General features: G+C 35.1%; 1 protein-coding gene across 1 annotated transcript in view; it reads right to left on the bottom strand.

The window, feature by feature from the left end:
• The window catches only part of LOC101799433 (sodium channel protein type 5 subunit alpha-like), a 45950-nt gene that overhangs the window by 21945 nt on the left and 3711 nt on the right, over window positions 1-20294 (bottom strand). Inside the window, exons 2-12 of the mRNA XM_021272133.4 lie at window positions 18669-18979; window positions 16920-17038; window positions 15448-15537; window positions 14139-14267; window positions 10511-10602; window positions 9033-9248; window positions 8303-8366; window positions 7526-7670; window positions 5074-5268; window positions 3389-3580; window positions 956-1058 (exon numbers count right to left, since the gene is read on the bottom strand). Coding sequence (XP_021127808.3) covers window positions 956-1058; window positions 3389-3580; window positions 5074-5268; window positions 7526-7670; window positions 8303-8366; window positions 9033-9248; window positions 10511-10602; window positions 14139-14267; window positions 15448-15537; window positions 16920-17038; window positions 18669-18968 — 1645 coding nt within the window. The 5' untranslated portion in view covers window positions 18969-18979. The remainder of the gene's footprint in view (window positions 1-955; window positions 1059-3388; window positions 3581-5073; window positions 5269-7525; window positions 7671-8302; window positions 8367-9032; window positions 9249-10510; window positions 10603-14138; window positions 14268-15447; window positions 15538-16919; window positions 17039-18668; window positions 18980-20294) is intronic.

Consider the following 20294-nt stretch of genomic DNA (forward strand, 5'->3'; position numbering starts at 1 on the left):
ACTAGCCCAGAGCAGGGCAAGTATTCTAGCTCCTGGTTGTCTTGATGGCATTCTGCTGAACTCAGGCTAGCTCGTCAATGTATTTATTGTATGGGAGGGGACCAAAACTGAGCATAGTATGTTGTCTAACAAATGCTTAATTAAGGGTAATAATTACTTTTCTCAGTCTTCTGGCTGGCTATGCTCTTTTTAAGATGCTATCTGTCCGGGATGCTATCAGCCATCACTGCTGAGCTCATGTTCAACTCACTTCCCAAAAGGACCCCAAGTACCTTTTCCACAAAATTTCTTTCCAGTCAGACAGCTCCCAGCCTATATTGTTCAAGAGGTTCTTGCATTTATGCAAAAGTTTGCTCTGGTTGAATTTTTATAAGGTTCCTGCTGGCCCATTCCTCCAGTCTGTCCAGCTCTTACCCCCCAGTGCATCAACTGATCCCTCTCAGTTTGGTGTCATCCACAGATTTTAAGAGTAAACACTCTATTGTCATTGATCACTGATGACAAAAAGGATCCTAGGATACAACCCTGCGGTGCTCCCTTTGTTACCTGACCCAAGGTATAATACAACACAGCCACCAGATTCTCAAAGCCCAATAATCCAACCAGTTCATTGATCAGCTGGCTGCCCACTCATGAAGACCTTAACATCCCAACAGAGACACAAAATACTACAGAAAGCCTTGCTAAAGTCAAGATAAATGACATAATTGCTCTCTCCTCATCCACAGACCCCAGTGACTTTATTGATCAGATGAGAACGACCTTTGGTAATTTTGAGTTACAGTTAGAGTTATGTGAGGTATGAGAATATTTATTTTATTGAAATTCACTTTTGACTACAGCATGATTTTCCCTAGTGACTTCTACACAATGTAGATTGTTTGTGACATTTTGATCTCTTAGGTCAAGTTACTCAAGCACTGTAGAAAAAAACTCTGAAGAATGAATGGCTTACCCAAATTATCTGTAATAACAGTGGCTGCACTCATTAACCTCTGTCTTCGAAGAGGATCATTAATGGCGTCCACTGACAATTCATAGGACAGCAGGATCTGCCTCTTTGGTTAGAAAGACAACAGAAGATAATATAGCCGGGGAATATGAATAAATATTTGTTAATATAAAAAAAAAAAAATGTACAGTGTAAGATAAATATGCAGTTAAAATGTTTTAAATATACATTGTAATAAGGCCTTACCATGCTGACAGAATTTGAGACAAAACAACAAAAAAAAATCACATGGAGACAGGACATTTCATTAAAAACACTAACATTCTTCAAGAAGTTGCTGCCTTCTGAAAATATTTAACAGAAATAATTATGCCATTATAGAATGTATATACTCATTCTAGAAGGTAAAAAATGATTATCAGGAGAGCAAGGAAAAAAAATTATTCCATCTTTCCAGTGTTTGATAAAAGAAATAATTAAAAAAAAATTGAACTATTATTAAGAAATAAGAATTTATATTAATAATATCTAATTAGTGAGTCAAAATAATTGGTTTGCCCAGCCCTCTTAAGCCTATCAAGAATACTAATATCAAACTGCTTAAAACTAGAAATGGGACTAGTTATGTTTTCATTAAAGCAACAGAATACTAACCTCACTGTTCCTGATATGCACTGAGAAACAGCCATATATCTTATGGGATACGCTAAATTACAACCAAAGATTTAGTTTCTGATACAATAACTGTGCACCCTTCTCCCCTCTCCCCAATATATCCCAATACATGCATATTTTTAAAGCCTAAATAAATAGATAGTTGTAAAACACTGAGTTTTAAAAGAGGCTACAAAGAGTAGGTGAGACTCTTCAAGGTAGAGAAAAATAGAAAGGAGGAAGATTCAAGTATTAGGGAGAATATAATTTTAGCCACCAGCTGGCAGGAAGTTACTGACTGACCACATCATAATGTACAGTACTTTAGTATTCTATTTCAGCACAAAAATTAATTTCATTTCTATTTGAGAGGGGAGGGTATGTAACTACAGGTATGTCATATCATTACTTCAGACTTTCATCATAATAAGATTTTTATGAACATATTTTATAAAATCATTATTCAGGGAATGAAACTAATACCCTTGGCCCTAGGGGGTTTACTATTAATTAATTTCTTTTTGTCTCTTTGATATTTTAATGACTTCAAAGCTAAGCAAAACTTAGCTGATAGTTATAGAATAGACACATAAAATGAATTTGTAATATAGTGATAAAGTGTTCATTTTTTCTATCTGCATTTTTTCAGAATCTAAAAGACCCAATTAGATTATCCTAATCATATTCCAGTTACCAGGGCAATTTTGTCCTTTTATTTCTTTCTGTGGTATTTGGTCACTCTAAAGAGACAAACTTGTAAAAATTTGTGTGCCTGCTTGCCTGAACTTCCCAAAGTCTTCTTTCTGGAGTTCACATTTGTTCACAAGCTTTCAGCGTTCATGTTTTTAGAAAAGTTAAGAGCATCCATCAACACTGAACTATTTACTGTTGCTCATTTCTCTTAAACTGAATGAAATAATTAGTGATGAGAAGTCCTCTGGCAAACCGGGATTTTATATCGAAATAAGCTCTAGAAAGACAGTCCTTTAAGTTCTTATGGAACTGTGGTGTCCTTTCTCTCTGATCAGCTTTTTCCTCTTTGACTCGGCATCTTCAGCCTCTTCTTGTGATTGAAGTACAGACCGTATTGAAGAGTTGTCAGCTTTAGCAGATCTTGTAGTTGCCGTAATTCCTAGATCTAGTAGTTGTCATTACCTCTAAATGTTGCAGATTATATTTGACTAACTCTCTGAGTCCACCCTTGCAGCCCCCCCTGCTACAAAAGCCTTGCCACGTAAACTCAATACAACAGTACTGGAAGATAGGCCACTGACACCAAAGTTGTATAGGATGTACAGCCTGTTCAAGAACATCTAAAATGGCACTAGATGCTTATATTTAGACAACTGAATCATGCCCCTAACATCAGCAGTAGTCATACTGAACTAAATCCAATGCGAAATATTTTGGTCAGAGAATTACATGTGTACAAAAAAGAAAGGTTCGGTTATTAGGGAAGTTCTGAAAATTACAGGCTTTTCTATGTTTCTTTATGCAGCACAACAGAGATGCTGATGTATCTTAGCACAGCTGTAAGTGCAGCAGGCTATAGTGTGTCTTAATTATGCTGACAGCCACTTCTAACTTTCCTTTCAAGTCCACATTTGATTTCTCCTTTTGGTCCCCAAATCTAACTTTCAGATTGGTCCATAAAACAAGTTCAATCCGTTTTATGCGAGAAGGGAGAGGGGAAAAAATGCAAGTAAAGAAAGCTTTTCTGCTCATCAAATTGTCATATCACATGCAAGTCTAATGAATTTATCTTGTATTTCGAATACTTACAAGTTTCTTTTGGCAATGATTAGGCTGTGAATAAAATATGTATTCCTCTTCACCACGATCACCTAAAATTAAGGTTTTTCTTAAAAAAGGGTTTTCTCCTTTCATCTCTTTTTCTTTTGAACTTTCTAAGTCAGCAACTGGCTTTTCAGATCTGACATGCAAGGCCTTATCATTCTCTCCAGCAGCCAACATCTGTAAAAGAAACAGCAAAAAGTCTGTCTATTAATACAGGGCAAATGCCAATGAATGGACTAGGACCATATACAGCTTAATTATTGTGCTATCTAAATGTTTTGAATTAGCAATTTTTACCTTTCAAATATTAAACTATCATAAAGAGGTAGTAATACAAAATACTACTCACAAGACTGAAAGATAAAAGTTATTTATCAGCTACTACAGAAAATCTTCAGGTGTACTGTTTATTCCCCCTTTTCTCACTTTCAACCTTGAACACAATGACAATAGAGGACACAGGGCTCAAACTAAATCCTAAAATACTAAATCTTTCTTTACTACTATTCCTCTTGAAAAAAAGAGAAGGAGGAAAAGCCTGAATAAAACCTGGCATTTCAGCCAGAGAAACATCACAGGTGTGTCCACAGCTATGTAAGGGGAATTTGGTACACTGGTGATACATTTCATCTTGATGAAGTTGGACAGTTGGTAGGAAATACATGCAAGTCTTCTTACAAGTGTGACTTTTTTTAGTTGTTAGAAGTGTCTTTCATAAAAGGTTAGAGGATAAATGATATCTTATTTACAAACTATATGTTGCCTCAGCTGAGCTTCACTTCTTAAGAATAAAAAACAATAAATAAGTAAATATATACATTAATTAATTAGTTTTTTTTTATTAAAAAAAAAAAGGAAAGAAAAAAGAAAAAAAAAAAAGCGATTCCTGTGGTCCAGTGTGCAATACTGTAACAAGAATAAGAAGGAACGCTGTATAAATCTGAAGTGTGTATTTACTCTTGAAACCAAAAGCAAACAAACTGACACAGTCCTGGATGTCCTTTTACATTAATGTGGAACTAACAGCATTAGCCTGTCCAAAGACTGTTCCTGCTCCTGTCAATCAGTAAACCTTCTGTGCGTGATCATTCAAAAAGAGGCATGAGAACAGCTGAGAACAGCAGCTCTCAGAAAGATCTATTTTTGAACAACCCTGAAAATCATCAGTATTCTAACTTCAATCTTAGAGAAGTAAAGAAATGTCAGTTTTTCCAATGGATGCATATCTCTTTACTCATATATCTTTTGTCAGACTATGCAATAATAGCAAAAAGTTTCTTATATCCAAAGGATATAAGAAAGGATTTCTTGTACACAGCCATAGTGGTACTATACAAGAACAGGGCAAACCACAGGGTGCAGGTTCCTATGATGTAGGTAAGATAAAATACTACAAAAGCTACATATCTTCCTTGAAAGCTCATTGTTTGATTATGCAGTGTCAGGTCTGCAAAAAAATAAAACTTAATATGATGTAACCTGGACTCATACTCTTTGCTTGTATTGAAGAATTGTTTATACATATTTATAATGAGGCAGAAAGAAATAAATGAAATATTAGAACATATTGTGTGAATCATGCATAATTAAGAACCTTTCTCCCCTAACCCACAAACAGAAGAATACTAAAGGAACTACATCTTATATACTATGTAAAATAATTTGCAAACCTGTTCTTTCTCTAGAATTTGATGAGCATTCTGAAGTAATTTTTCCTTTGCCTCTGTTTCAGCAAGAGTAGCTTTATTTTGCTCTTCATATGCCATAGTTACTACAGCCAAGATCAGATTGAAGAGATAAAACGAGCATAAAAAGATGACTGCCATAAAAAATAAAATGTAGCTCTTCCCAGATGTACGGATAGTCTGTGAGGAAAAAAGAAAGGTCACAACAGATTCTTAACAAACTAACATTTACAACAGAATTACAAGCTAACAATTTATCTTCCAATACAATGCAAGAGGTCAAGATACTGAGCTGTTTTCTTTAAACAACTGCACTACCTCTGGTCTAGGTTATACAGAAGGTCTAGAAATACATCTAGCTGGGAGTTCATCTGGCCTACAAGTAAATAAATTTCTGCTCTTAAAAACTTATCTGTGATCATATAATATTTTTCTCTTCATGTAACAGTCCATTAAGCATTCATAATGAAACCATGTACAACTGAGAATGAAAAAAAAAAAAAAATCTTAAAATTAAATGAAATACCTCTAAGAAAATCAATCAAATGATCATCAGAGTTTAAGTTATGAGAAGCTACTTCATCTGTAAAGAGATATATAGCTAACTACAGAATAAATTACTGAAACTTATTAAAGAGGAGGAAAGCTAGGATTATCTAAACAATAATGAAAGACGTGTATTTAGTGAATAAGAAGCAGTAATTAGGCTGCATATTCCTTTTTTTTTTTTTAAACAGCAGTGGAAGAGATGGCTCAAAATGAAGCTCTGAAGCATCAGAAAACAAAATAACATGGCCTTGAAATGGCAGAAAGAAAACATAATCATAGAATCATTTCAGAAAAGAGCTTCAAGATCATCAAGTCCAACCACCCACCTAACACTACAAGTCTGCCACCAAACCCCAAACCAGGCCCCTAAGTGCCACAGGTTTCTTAAATAATTCCAGGGATGACAACTCCACCACCTCCCCAGGCAGCCTGTTCCAGTGCCTAACCACCGTTTCCTTGAAGAAATTCTTCCTAATGTCCAATCTAAACCACCCCTGGCACAACCTGAGGCCATTGTCTTGCATCCTATTACTTGTCACCTGAGGAAATAGATCAACACCCTCCTCACTGCAACCTCCTTCCATGTAGCTGTAAAGAATTATGAGTCTCCCCTTGGCCTCCTCTTCTCCAGACTGAACAACCCCAGTTACTTCAGCTGCTCCTCACGTCTCATTTCCTAGTCCCTTCACCAGATTTGTTGCTCTTCTCTGGACATGCTTAAACAAATCAATGTCCTTCTTACAAGGGCCCAAAAGTGAACACACTATTCAAGGTGCAGTCTCACCTGTGCTGCATACAATGGGACAATCCCTTCCTTAGTCCTGCTGGCCACACTATTTCTGGTGCAGGCCAGGATGCCATTGGCCTTCTTGGCCACCTGGGCATACCGCTGTTTCATGCTTAACTGGCTGGTGACCAGCAGCCCTAACTCCTTTCTCCTGGCCAACTTTCCAGCCACTCTTCCCCAAGCTTCATGAGGTTGTTATAACCCAAGTGCAGCACCCAGCATTCAGCCTTGGTGAATATCATGTGCTTGGATGTGGCCCATCAATCTGGCCTATCCAGGTCCCTCTGCAGAGCCTTCCGACCATCAAGCAGACCAAGACTTCTACCTAATTTGGCATCATCTGCAGATGCATTCATTTAAAAAATCATTTAATAAATCAGCTAAAAAATCAGTTAATAAATGTTGCTGGAGAAAAGTTCAAGTGAACCATATGAAAGCTACAGAACAAGGCAGAAGATAATTCCCTTTTAGCACAGACACTGCATAGATGTAGGAGATCCAGATAGATCTCTTCAATTTCTGTATTGTTTATGTGTGTGTATATATATATATACAATAATAATTAAAATGTTACAAAATAAAACAATAAAATATGAAAGGCTTCATTTTTTAAATCGTAGTTATCAAAATATGCTCTGAAATTTAAGCATGTTTGTTCTGAGCCAAAAGGTTTGGTGAGGAGTCAGTATTTAAAAAGAGAGAAACAAGAAACAGAGCCCATAAGTCCTCATTGCTCTTGCAGCAGCAGTGAGCTCACTAGCTGGACCTACTCTATACCCCAATCGTTTGATAGTTACATAATTAATATATTTAGCTACTAATCATTGACTCAAGTGTGCTCTCCAACCAAGCTATGAGCACTCACGGAAAGATTGCTGCCATCCAATTTGCAGAAGTTGTGAGAACTTAGCTAATTGAATCTCCTTTCTTACTGTTTCCATTGGTTTCAAAACAAATTTTGTATCACTAATGTGAAAAAAAAAAAAAAAAAAAAAAAAAAAAAACAGGTGAAGAAAAAAACAGGTGAAGATTTTTCTAGGGGATATAAAGCTCTAAACTTCATGCCTAAAGTCAACCTAGCAGGTAAAAAAAAGTACCTACTTGTCTGTAGAGACGCTCCCAGGAATCTTGTGTCATCAGACGGAATAACGAAAGGAAGGCCCAGCCAAAATGATCAAAACTAGTGTAGCCAAAGTCAGGATTCTTCCCAATCTTCAAGCATGTATAGTTTTGGGGGCACTCCCCACTAACCGAAAAAAAAAAAAAAAAAAAACTTTAGACAATACTCATGCTTGCAATATTTGATTGTTTCTGAAAGCACCCAATGCACAACACTATATATGGATTTTCTCAATTCATCTCAATGTCCAGTTTCATTATTCCCCAACACAACTCTGCCAGAAGGGCTGATTTATATGAGACAATCCTGGAAAGTCATTTGTCTAGTCGAAGATTCATGGTATAGTCTTACTGGATAGAAACTATCCATCCAGGATGCAAAGAAATACGCAGAGGAGATGAAAAATGAAAATTTGCTTACTTTTAAATAATTCACCAAGATGAGGAGAGTTTATTAATACCTCATATTCTTTACTGATCTGTTCCCTTCCTCTTTTAGGTCATTCTACATTACCATTGTATTATCGATTATTAGCAATAAAGCATGTACATAATTGCCTATATCCTACTATTTTTTTTTCATTATTTTCATTATTTCATTTCTTCTCTTAATTGAAATACATTTTTTATTGAACTATAAAAAATAAAAACATTCCACCCTTCTGAAAAATCAAAAGCATTTCTTCATGCCAAAAATAAAACCGAAGTCTATCTGGGGGGAAAAAATAGGGAAATACTAAAACTGTTTTGTTCACTTACTTAGGATCTGAACTGAAACCACAGAGCAGTATTTCAGAAGACTTATTCATTCTGGCACAGATATCTATTAAAATAAATAAATAAACAAAGGAATCATACAATCTGAAGTTGTTGCTTTAAACTTCTCCAAATTAAAGTGAGTGTTCACATACTCATTTCCTACAGCACACAGATACTAAGTCATATGTTACTGCACTTTTTAACACTGGTCTTTCACAACAAAGGGCATAATGGAGTTGTTTCTCAAGAGATCTGTTCATAAGTATGGCTTTTTTTGAAAATTCATTGACAGCACAACTTATAATGTAAGATTTTTATTGCTTTCTGGTAAAAATAGGAATGTCTGAAAGAAGTAAGCAAAATCCCTGAAAAACGCAGTTCATGTGTGTCATCCCCACCCCCTCCCAAAAAAAAAAAAAAAAAAATTCTGAGTGCTGTTCCCCTAAAATTAGGCTCCCCATGCAATATGCATTAGTAAAGAAGGAAATGCTTGCAGAAAACTCAGTCCCTTGTATCACACAGACTGCTTTCCTGGAATCTTTACCCAAATTCCAGATTCACCAACCTCTGATTCAGTTGTTCCAGAGATTTCATATCGCTACTTGTGCAAATGCAAGAACATGCCTTCTTGCGAGACACATGCAACCATATTTTAAGACCTATGTGAAAAACGAGTCATACGTAGGAAGATACACAGATTAAGTAAAAGGAGGTAATGATAAAAATTTACCAGTTTCATTTGGTAAATATATCTTGGCATCCTTACATAAACTGTCATTGTATGTTTCATTTGTAGTAGAATTGAGGATACATTTATGTCTTAAATTGCCCATAAAAAGCTGGAGGCCTATTAGAGCAAATATACTCAAGCAAAAAACAGTCAAGATCAGCACATCGGTAAGTTTCTTAACAGATTCAATAAGTGAATTTACGATGACTTTTAGACCTAGAAAAATAAGATTTAAAAATACGCAACATGAGAAGAGGAATGCAGTAATGTTCTTTTATGACAACACACAAGAGTTGCAAGTATGTTAAAAACAAGTCAGTGTAAATCATTTTGTATCTTCACAGTATTAAATGAGGTAAAATAAAGCATATAATGAGCAATAAATTTTTTATTTAAGTTTCCTAATCAAAATGTATTTGGCTTTTACTTCCTTCTAACACTAATTTTGCTAAATTGAGCATTCTAGATTAAGATGGCATCTAACAAACTCTTCTGAGTTTTAATGAGTACGGAGAGATTTTTGTGATTGGTTAACATTAAATAAATGATACACATTTTGTTGAATACACATTACAATAAAGGATAACTTCTGCTGACCTCAGGGTATTCTTTTTAGAAAACAGTATCTTGTAAATGTCACCAGTTTAAAAACATAACATTTACAACATCGGGAAGGTAAAAGGGACAATATATAAATTGAAGATACATATTCAGGCAGAATAATGAAATTTGAAATATGACATAGGCAAAGAGTGAGATCCAAAAATGCTTGTAATTATATAGAAATGGCACAGCTATTATATATCATGACAATGGGTTATACAGTCATTTTTAGATTTTCAAATGAGTTGTAGATTCTGAAATCCATACATTCACATCTAAATTAGTGGCACAGCTTAAAAAAAATAACAAATATATGGATAACATATACAAAATAATATTGTTAAAAGAATTATCCTTAATCCAAATTGCAGCTGTGGCCAGTAAACAAAGAAATGCAGTTCTGAAATATTGTGAGGCCAACATTCTCAGAAATAAACCATAGAAACGTAAGCTTGAGAAGTATAATGTGAAACCAGAAAGATGGTGGTACAGCAATTATTATGTTAAGAAAACTTATTGGATGGGGTGCACTGCTCAGAAAAGACAGAAGCAAAAATACAAAGGTACTGAGGGAAAAAACAGTGAACATTAGTGATGGTGGAAATTTACAGAGAGGAAAAAGTAAACAAAAAAAAAAAAAAAGAGCAGAAAATACAAAAATATGCCAAGGTCAAAATCGTTTTGAAGAAAGATGATAAATAAAATTCTGTTGAGATGCTGCTGAAAGTTTCTACACACTACAAAATGGTCACACCTTCGCATGCTTTTAACTGCCACAAAAAGTGACAGACAGCACAAGAACAGGAGAGGAAGTAGTAAAATGGTAATCCTCTGCTGAAACAAAGAGACAAATAATAATATATTTTGTTCCTTACCTGGTATTACTGAAATAGCTTTCAAAGTCCTCAGTACTCTGAAAGTTCGAAGAGCTGAAACATTTCCTGATGTTTTACAGATACTAACATACCTATAAAATTAAACCACCATATAACGGAATGACAAAGATCCAGCTTTTCACAGAATATGCGTATAGAGGATACAGTAATGAATATAATACAGAACAGAAAAAGGTCCAATATGTCCCGAAGTAGATGTCTGAAGTTAGGAATCTAAGTCCACTGCTAGGGATTGTTATAAAATAATGAGCCTTTTGAAAAATGCTGCTTGAAAGAAACAGAGCAAGTTTTTCTTCTTGTGGATTTGGATGCTTCTGAAGCACTTTTGAAGTGTTTATCCATCAAAATGTCTACTAAAAAATATAAAACCTTCAATAATATGACATCATCTCACATCAAGGCTGACCTGATTCAGAAAAATACATGAAAGTATATACTACAACTATCTCTTAAAACTACACAATATATAGTTTATAGAAAAGGATTTGAACAAAATTAGGTTTACAATATGTTAACTACAGTTTGAAAATTTCATAAAATGAGGATTTTAAGAGTTGTATATACAACACTAACTAGTTACCCTACATTTTGTAAGTCATCCTTCATGTGACACTGGACAATTGTGACTCTTCTTATAATAAGGCCATAACGTGTAACAAAATTCCTTAAAATAAGAAGTCTCAGTAACAGAATCTGACAAACACTGGCTGGAGAGGACCTCTGGAGGTCATCTAGGTAACTTGCCACTCAAAGCACAACTTCAGACCACTACAGCTTTACCTAAGCTGTAAGATTAAATCAAGTACATAAATTAATCACTTCACTGTTAATTTCAAAATATTTTTATTTGTAGTATGATAGGACCCCAAAACCAGAAGCAGGTAACATATTGGGAAGTGCTTATACCTGCTTGAACACAAATGAATTAGGAACATGGGTAGCAAAGACTGCAAAATGTAGTTCATACAGCTATCGGACTATTTGATTTCTACTGATGTGTAAATTTATTCCATATAAAATCCTTAGTGATTTGTAGGTTACCCATAAGAACACTTTGCTCACATAGATACATAGGTGTGTGATGTCATCTGAGTATGTAACTTGTTACTCACGAGGGAAAACCAGTGAGGGATATGGCAGTTGACAGCAGCCTTTGCTACAGAGCCCATTAGATGCTGCAGTTTAAAGACCCCAGGAAAAATAAGCAAAATTAATAGAAGGATAAAAACCCTGGACTTCAGAACAACAGATTCCAGTGCATTCAGAGATCTGCTTGGCAGAATCCCATGGGAAACCACCTCAAAGGGAAAAGTAGCCCCCAGAACAGCAGGTTGATCGTCAAGGTTATTTTCTTCAAAGCACAGGAACACTGCACTTCACTTATGTTCATCACTTACACGGATGTTCAAGAAGGCAGTGACTAAGGACATGCAAAAGTTGAGGCTGCTCAACACTGCTTAGATCTTTATTTGTAAAGTCTGCTGTCAGGCCTCCCAGATCCCTGAGAGTAGTCATCACTTTTGAGATTGAATCTGATTGAATCTGGAGTCCTGTGACCAGCCTTGGGCTCCCCAGGGCAAGACAGACATTTGACATACTGGAACACATGCAGCCAGGTCTCTACGGATGGCCAGTAAAACAATTAGATGGTTAGATTCTTAGCCTGGGTTGGGTTTGAGTCCGTAGAAGAAAAGGCTAATGGGGTGACGAGCCTTACAATCTTACTGTTGTTACTAGCTGCCCAATACAAGGGGTTAGAGAAGATGGAGTTGCACTGTCATTGGAAGCTTACCATGAAACAATGAGAGGCAGCAGACTTAAGTTGCTACATGATTCCATATAGGTATTTGGGAGAAAAAAAATAAATCACAATGTGGTTGGAATGGGTTGCCTGGGGAACTTATTGAATCTCCATCCTTAGAGAAACTCAGTACTTTATTGGACAAGATCCTAAACAACCCAATTTAAATTAGCCCTGCTTTTAGCAAGGAGTTGGACCACATAATTTCCATTCCAATCTACATTCCTCTTTAACAAAGTAGAACATGACAACTGAAAAACACTCAGAAATTCTAAATGTCAGAGAAAGCTTTAAAACTCTTGAGACTTGGTTTTGAGTGAATCTGTTCACTGCTGTAAGACTATTTTGCTTTCAAGATTGACATTCTGTATTCGAGATACAAATTCTGACTTTCTTTGTTCTTATTTTCTTGTCCACTTAGCTACCTGGTTTTGATATGAACTTGAATGTGACCACGTTACCCCTTCAAGAATGGCCCATAACAAAGGCTTACAGAAGAGTTTAGCATCAAGGCAGTCATAAATCAATGCTTAACAGATTTCATTCTTCCAGAAAATGTATAGCTCAGGGACTTCCTGAAGTAGACATAGTATCTCTGTTTTAAATATAACCCTTACCATCTTCTCATTCTGGATTCTGTCCAGAAACCGTCTGAATGCAAGTAAGCTTTCTGCATCCACAACCTCCTCTGAAAGAAAATGTGCCTACACATAGTGTGAAAAACTCAACCCTTCTTTTTCATTCTGTTATTTGAGAACTTTAGTTGGTGTCTTTAGCTCTCATTTTAGGAGGAAAAAAAAAACAATTTATTCTCTTTTTGACTCTATACTAGAGACTACCTCAATGTTCCTGTTTTTTTTTTGTTTGTTTGTTTGTTTGTTTTTCATGAGAGCCCTACTCTAGGTAGAGTTTTTTCATTAGATTGAGCACAAGATGTACCATCTTTGCCACTCTTCTCTGTAATGTATTTTAACTGTCATCTTTTGAGATGTCAGAAGCAAGACTACATATAGGCTTGGAAAGAAAGTAAAAAAAAAAAAAAAAAAAAAACAGACTTCTACAGTGAAATAACTCTGTGTTCTGCTCTGTTATTTCTTACACATGATGCCCTCTTTTACTATTTCATTCTCTGACCGTTATTGCACACTGGAGTGGTGTTTTCACCATTTTCTTTTTCTTTTTTTTTTTTTCCAACATGTGAAATCTATTTCAGAGCTCCTAACTGTATATGTAAAGCTAGGTCTGCTTTTGCTTGAGCATCACTTTACATCCTTTATATTTCATCTGCTGTTTATCACTATGTCATTCAACATCTTGTGATGCACTTCGAATCCTTCTCAGAAAAACTTCATCTCATCCAGACCACAGCAAGTAAGACAACATAAGGAAGAATGCTTGGTTTTGGCTGTCTGTGGGGACACTTCGTTTAAAAAATAAAAAAATAAAAAAAAAAAAGAAAAAAAAGAAAAAAAAAGAAAAAAGAAAAAAAAAGAAAAAAAGAAAAAAGAAAAAAAGTACTGCACTGAGAACAATAAAATAGGTCCATTAATTGTGAAAATACATGTAGTAAATGAGCAAATGAATGCTAACTCAAACAGATGAGCTTTGCATTTATGTCTTGCTTTAAAGTCTAAGACAATTTTTCTCTCTTCAGGCAGCAGGTATGCAAAGAGTGATTCAAACACAGGAACACTTCAGTGGGTAGAATGTCAACTACTGTAAAGAACTTCAGACCATCTAGTATCATATTATATGTGTTTGTATGTTTGTCCCTTGAGTGTAAGAGAACAACAGAGTTTTACTTACGTCACAATGATAACAACAAGATCCAAACAGTTCCACGGATCTCGAAGAAAGGTAAATTCATTCCAAACAAATCCTCTTGCTACTAATTTTATCAATATTTCACCAGTATATATACCTGTAAAAAGATGTCTGAGAAGGAAAGAATATATTGAAGCTATAGAAATAAAAACACAAAAGAGATTAAAAGACATTTGGGCACATTGTACCTTTTCTATGATTTAGGCACAGGATGGAAATGAAGGTAGAAAATGTGAAATCTGATAGGGCAGGATAGATTACTCTTAGAAACACACTGTAGGTATAAGAACATGCATTTCTGACTTTCAGTAAGATTTTCATGTAAATCTATAACCATAAGTGTATATGTAAGTATACCATACTATTTCTGGATGAAGAAACTTACTTATGAAGAATTATGAAAGCCCATGTTTATGGTCTAAAGCAGACTGGAAAATATCAAAGTCTCAGCATTTTGGCAGAACAGTAAGATTAAGTCTTTTTTTCTGCGTAGCCTGATAAGATTGCATATATTACACAGTCATTCTAGCAAGTGCTCTAAAACTGAAAGAAACTCTCTGTAAAACTAAGCTAACATTATTCTACATAAAACTAAGCTAATGGTATCACTTTGCTTAGAAAAAAAAAAAAAAAAAAAAAAAGAGAGAGAGATTAAAATTATGGAACCTCTGATGCCACAAGCAGATTTTAACAAATTTTAATTCCAGAACCTCAACTTAAGTTAAAATGGATACAGAGCACAGTTACAAAAGGTAATGAGATAGTACAAAAAGATTCATAATGTGAAAAACTGAACTGGGGGTGTCCCCAGAAAACAGCAAGAGAGAATGGAATTAATATTTATTCCTCTATAGTTTTTACATGAGTTGGCCATAGCAGACACTCAGGTTATTACCCTAGGATGAGGTGATTCTCCTGCTAGATTTACCATTGGTGTGGCATCACCTTGAATCATGATCTTTGAAGGTCCCTACCAAATTTTAGATGTTAGAATCATGTTACACAACCTCTCTAAACAGCTTAATCCTTTAAAGGTAAAATGGGCCAACCTTCTATATTATACCAAATGGCAAAATTACCCAACACAGAGTAAAGGGCGTATTCCTTGTGTATTCCTCTGAGAAAACAGGCTCCACAAGGACTGGCTGCTATTACAAAAATCCCAAATCTTCCTCAGAAGTCTCTCAGAGGATTTTCAAACCCAAGAATTAGATCACCACATTGTTCAATCTCCTTCAGTCCAGCAGGTTAGTTTCCTTAGAGTGAAGAAAACGCAATTGAGGTAACTTACTCAGTCCAGTTGAGCTGTGGTGGAAGGCTATTTACAGCCATGGAAGCACAATTGAGTACCACAGTACATGTAATAAAGCCAACAAATATTGTGAATAATAAGTCAAGGAAAAAGAGCTGTATTATAAAACAATGAAGTTCAAAAAAGTTGCCAATTTACAAACAAAACCCATTAACTTATTCAAATAACTACTTTGCTTTTGAATATGCATGACTTTTCTTGCTTTTTTCCAAAGAAGCTGATGTCAGATTAAATTTCTGCTCGTCTGGGTAAACCTCATGATGTAAAAATAACAGCACGTGGGGACAGTTTTGGAAGGCAGGACATTAGACTGAAATTCCAATCGGACATAAGAGGTCAGACAGAGCTGTCAGAAGACATGAGGATCATAAATAAATCAAATACATTTAAAGAAGGAAATCTGAGAATCCTCTGCTGTCTAGTATTACTTGAAATTTTGGAAACCTCCATTCTTTTGCAGTAGGAACATGAAATAAAGAGAAAGGGGTCACAACCCCATACCAACCATGGTTTTTAATAAATCCTAGGGAAAAAAAAATAAAATAAGATGAAAAATATTAATTATCAATAACTAGTGTTCTTTGAAGTTGGGGGTCCATGTATACATTTTTTATGATGGGACAGTTACAGCCTACAACAAGTTCAGAAAGTTTTGTCATTTTATGTGGCAGACAACGAAAACATACATAAGAAAAAATGTCCTTTCATGATAGTTCAGTCATCACCTAAAAAAAATGTTGGTTTTGTTTTTTGTTTTTAAACAAAATTTAGGATTAACTTGGAACCGAACAGCCAGTTTAGCAATTTCTAATAGCACTAAAATACATTCAAAATCAGCCAAAGGTCACTGTAAAAGGATCTATTTCTACAAATGAATAAACCTAAATGAAATCAGATGTTTGGAAGAAAAAGCAGAAAGCCTACAGTTTTGTACTTGCAATCCTTCGTATTTTTACTTTCTTCAAACTACGCTTATCTTTTTGCAAATACATGAAAAATGGGTGCTCAGACCTGTCTATAAACTTGAGTGTGAAATACCTTTCTTAGGGTAACACCAGATTCTTTCAGCAAAGTAATTCCCACTCTTCATGCTTTAATAACTTGACAGTCTCTATTTTGTTTTGGTTTTTAATTAAAATTTGAAGCTTGTCACCAGAGCACAGATTTAGAAAAAGTTATAGAAAAGGGCTAGAATATCATACAGTAGCCTCTAAATGTTGTTTAATAACAATATTTGTATATCTGACTGTTAAACATGAGCTTTTTAAACAATTTTACTTGTAGCAACCTCATGTAAACAGCTTTGCTGTTGTAATACAAGGTTCAACATACCTCTCAGTATCAAAACCACATGAGCCTACAATTAGATTAATATATAGAGAGGAACAGAATCACGGAAAATGGCACAGCATATTCTAAAATTAAAATTACAGAAATCAATGAAAGGATATGAATGGGTCAGAATCTGAATTGCTGCTTTTCTGACTGGATTGAAAGGACCAAGTATACACAAGGCAGGCGTGGCAGTAAACCGGAAAATATTCCTCTTTTTATTTATCACCATGAAAGTCTATTAAAAAATAATAATAATTGTATATGAAATATTTTAAAGAAACACAAATTTCCTCCAAAAAATAATGTTTTGGTTTTAAAATCTGCACTATATCTAATTGCAGTTATGAGTAAAAATTTCTTGCCTTCTTACTTGGAGCTGTGACATGATGATACTACATGTTGAAGAAAGAGCAACTATATGAAAGTTTGTATTTACTGTGATAAAGAAGTAAGAATGAAAATTAGTTAGAAGAGCAACTGCTGATATTCATTTGGTCAAAGTAATTAAAGGATACCATTCTGGGACTGCAATATTGTTGTCAATCTCGCTCAGAAGTACCTTACCCTTAAACAGTTTTATAGGCTACAAGAGATCCTTCACAAAGCACACATAGAATCATAGAATATCCTGAGTTGGAAGGGACCCTTAAAGATCAAGTCCAACTCTTGACACCGCACAGGTCTACCCAAAAGTTCAGACCATGTGACTAAGTGCACAGTCCAATCTCTTCTTAAATTCAGACAGGCTCGGTGCAGTGACCACTTCCCTGGGGAGCCTGTTCCAGTGTGCAACCACCCTCTCTGTGAAGAACCCCCTCCTGATGTCAAGCCTAAATTTCCCCTGCCTCAGCTAACAAAACAATGCCAGAAATTTTAATTTTGAAATATCCTTAAGTTATCAAGTAACTTTGTAATTCCCTGTAAACTACCCTAAGGCCCATCGTGGCTCAGTACTATTGCCAGATGAAGTTAAAATGAAATCCCTTAAATCGAAACCACAGCAAACTAACATTATGTAAATGCCTTCAGCTGAATCAGCTTTAGTTTCTCTTTTCTTCATCAAGAATGTCACTCTGATTACTTTGAGAAAAAAAGTCTCCGGAAGAATCTTTTCACTAATAATTACAAAGCCTTCTGCACGTTCTCTGATTAAATGATTACATTCCAGAAACTTATTGGTATATATTAAAGAATGCAATGTTCTGCTCTTCAGGTCAAGTCCTTCTCAATAATAAGCAATCACACAATAGACATTTAATTTAGAAGGAAATACTACAGCAAGTAATTTACATATTCCTATAGGCAAAAAAGAGAAAATACTTTGCAATGGCATGGAATATATGCAATATAAATATGGTACAATAAACAAAGCTGATAGGATGTTACAAAATAGAAAATTAATGTAGTCTGATTTTTTTTTTCTTTTTGTTACATAGACTACTGGAAATATTTCAGATCTGTCTCTTCTAATTTGTATATTTGTAATTAAACAAAAGCATTTGCAGTAAGAGCATGGTGACCTACCATTTAACAGCTACTGATTATACTACAGTAAGTCCAGCCCCTCAGACTTCATAGAAACTGCTCTAACAAAATATCAGTTATTTCAGAAACTATTTTTGATCAAAAAGTATCTATCCTATCTATCGTATATACATTCTTTTTTCATAATTAATTCTGATTGCTGACCGGGCCTTAAAATACCTTGTAATTAGGTTATATGGAGCATAATTCAACACTACTACCCCAATAAATGCTAGTAATGTTCTGTCTACAGAACAAAGGGCAACTTCTGAACACAGCCTTTACTATCTTGTAGATTAGCAGACCAAATTAAACCAAGAAATGCTTTTGAAGGTTTTAACCTTGTGATCACTATAGTATGGATCCAAATCTTCCAGGGGTTCCCCAACAAGCTCTGCAGGAACATCCCCATAGAGAGATGGCAGTTTTTTGTAGGTTTTCAGATCAAGCTGAGGAGTAGGTTTATCTTCTTCAACTTCTTGGTCATTACTCTCCTTCTTAGCTTCGGCTTTCTTCTTTTTTTTCTCAGCAATTCTGTTCTCAATTGCTGTCAAGGACTCAGGAGTGAAACGCTGGAAGCAGTTGGGTTCTGGTGGCCAAAACAAAGGATCCATCTTTCCTTCTATATATTTGTTTCCCATGCTAGAAATAGCTTAAAAGAGAAAGTTATTGATAATTAGAAATTAATAGAAATAATACATAACTCAAATTAATACTAATTAGATAAATTAGTTCTTCCTTCTGTGAAACCCTATGTGAAAATAGAGCAAAAGCAACGAGAAACATTCATTTAGAAGAAAGGTGATGTAAAACAAAACCCACAAAGACTAGCAGTTGATTCTGAAGACATCCTGTATAATTCAGGTTGCAGAACTGATGCTTTTTTCCTTCCCCTTTTCACCTGGGAAGTGACAAAATCCCAATTCTATCAGAACTCTGACAATCACTGAATTTCTCTTTGTAGCAACTTTAGGTATTAGCAGCCTTGCACCTTAGTTACTGGGCTTTGCTAACAGCACTTCCATATCTGCCACCCCTCCTGCTCTCTTGTTTCACAAAATAGTCTAATTGGATGGGACCTTATATTTTGTTTAAAAAGAATATACCAGTGATTGACAGATTGTGCAATAATTTTGTTTTGGTTTTGGATTTTTCCTCCTCCTCTGGGACTTTACAAAGAAGTTCAGATCTGGCCAGGGACCACAATTCAGAGATCAAAATGTACCACGGTAACAAATTGAAAGGGTATAATCAAACAACCATTATTTTGCAAAACCACATAGAGCCACTTCCAATCAAAAGATCAACAGATAAAGTGAAAACTCAACGTGCTCTCTTCTTCAATTTTTAATAATACTAAGAAGATTAATTTTATTTTCAAAGAGATTTTAAGGACAACGGAGGGACTGGCTTTTTAGATAACTGCACTGTCTGTAATAAAGGAAGTGAAGGAAATGTTTCCAGTTAATACAAACGTTGTTTTACTACCAAGGATTCAGAAGCTGAATTTGCAAAAAAAAAATGAAGGCTGAACCTGTCAAAAGTGGTGATGAAGAGCAAAAAATAAAAGTGCATCACCTTCAGCAGCAGTAACTGGAAGTTGTAATTGGAAAAATATTCATGTACAATATGAGAGGATTTCTTCAGAAGACATAGACAAGTGCTGTCATTGTGCTCACATGGAACAACATATTCAGCCCCTTCATCACCTGCGAAGCATTTGTAGGTTGTGGCTTAGGTTGGGAAAAAGAAAGCTACGAACACCTATGACTGAAAAAAATCTTTGTGACTCAGACAGCTACAGATTCGAAAAGAGAGAGTAACTACTGGAAATTTCCTGAATTCAGTTATTAACTCAGCTACTTCAAGAGATGATGCTGATCTTGCTGAATTTTTAAGTCAAGACACTGAAAGAAATAAACTGTTACCCTCAGAATTTATTTCAGTCTGCATTGGGCAGAAAAATC

The sequence above is a fragment of the Anas platyrhynchos genome, chromosome 2, assembly GCF_047663525.1.
Source record: "Anas platyrhynchos isolate ZD024472 breed Pekin duck chromosome 2, IASCAAS_PekinDuck_T2T, whole genome shotgun sequence".
In the NCBI taxonomy this organism is placed as follows: domain Eukaryota; kingdom Metazoa; phylum Chordata; class Aves; order Anseriformes; family Anatidae; genus Anas; species Anas platyrhynchos.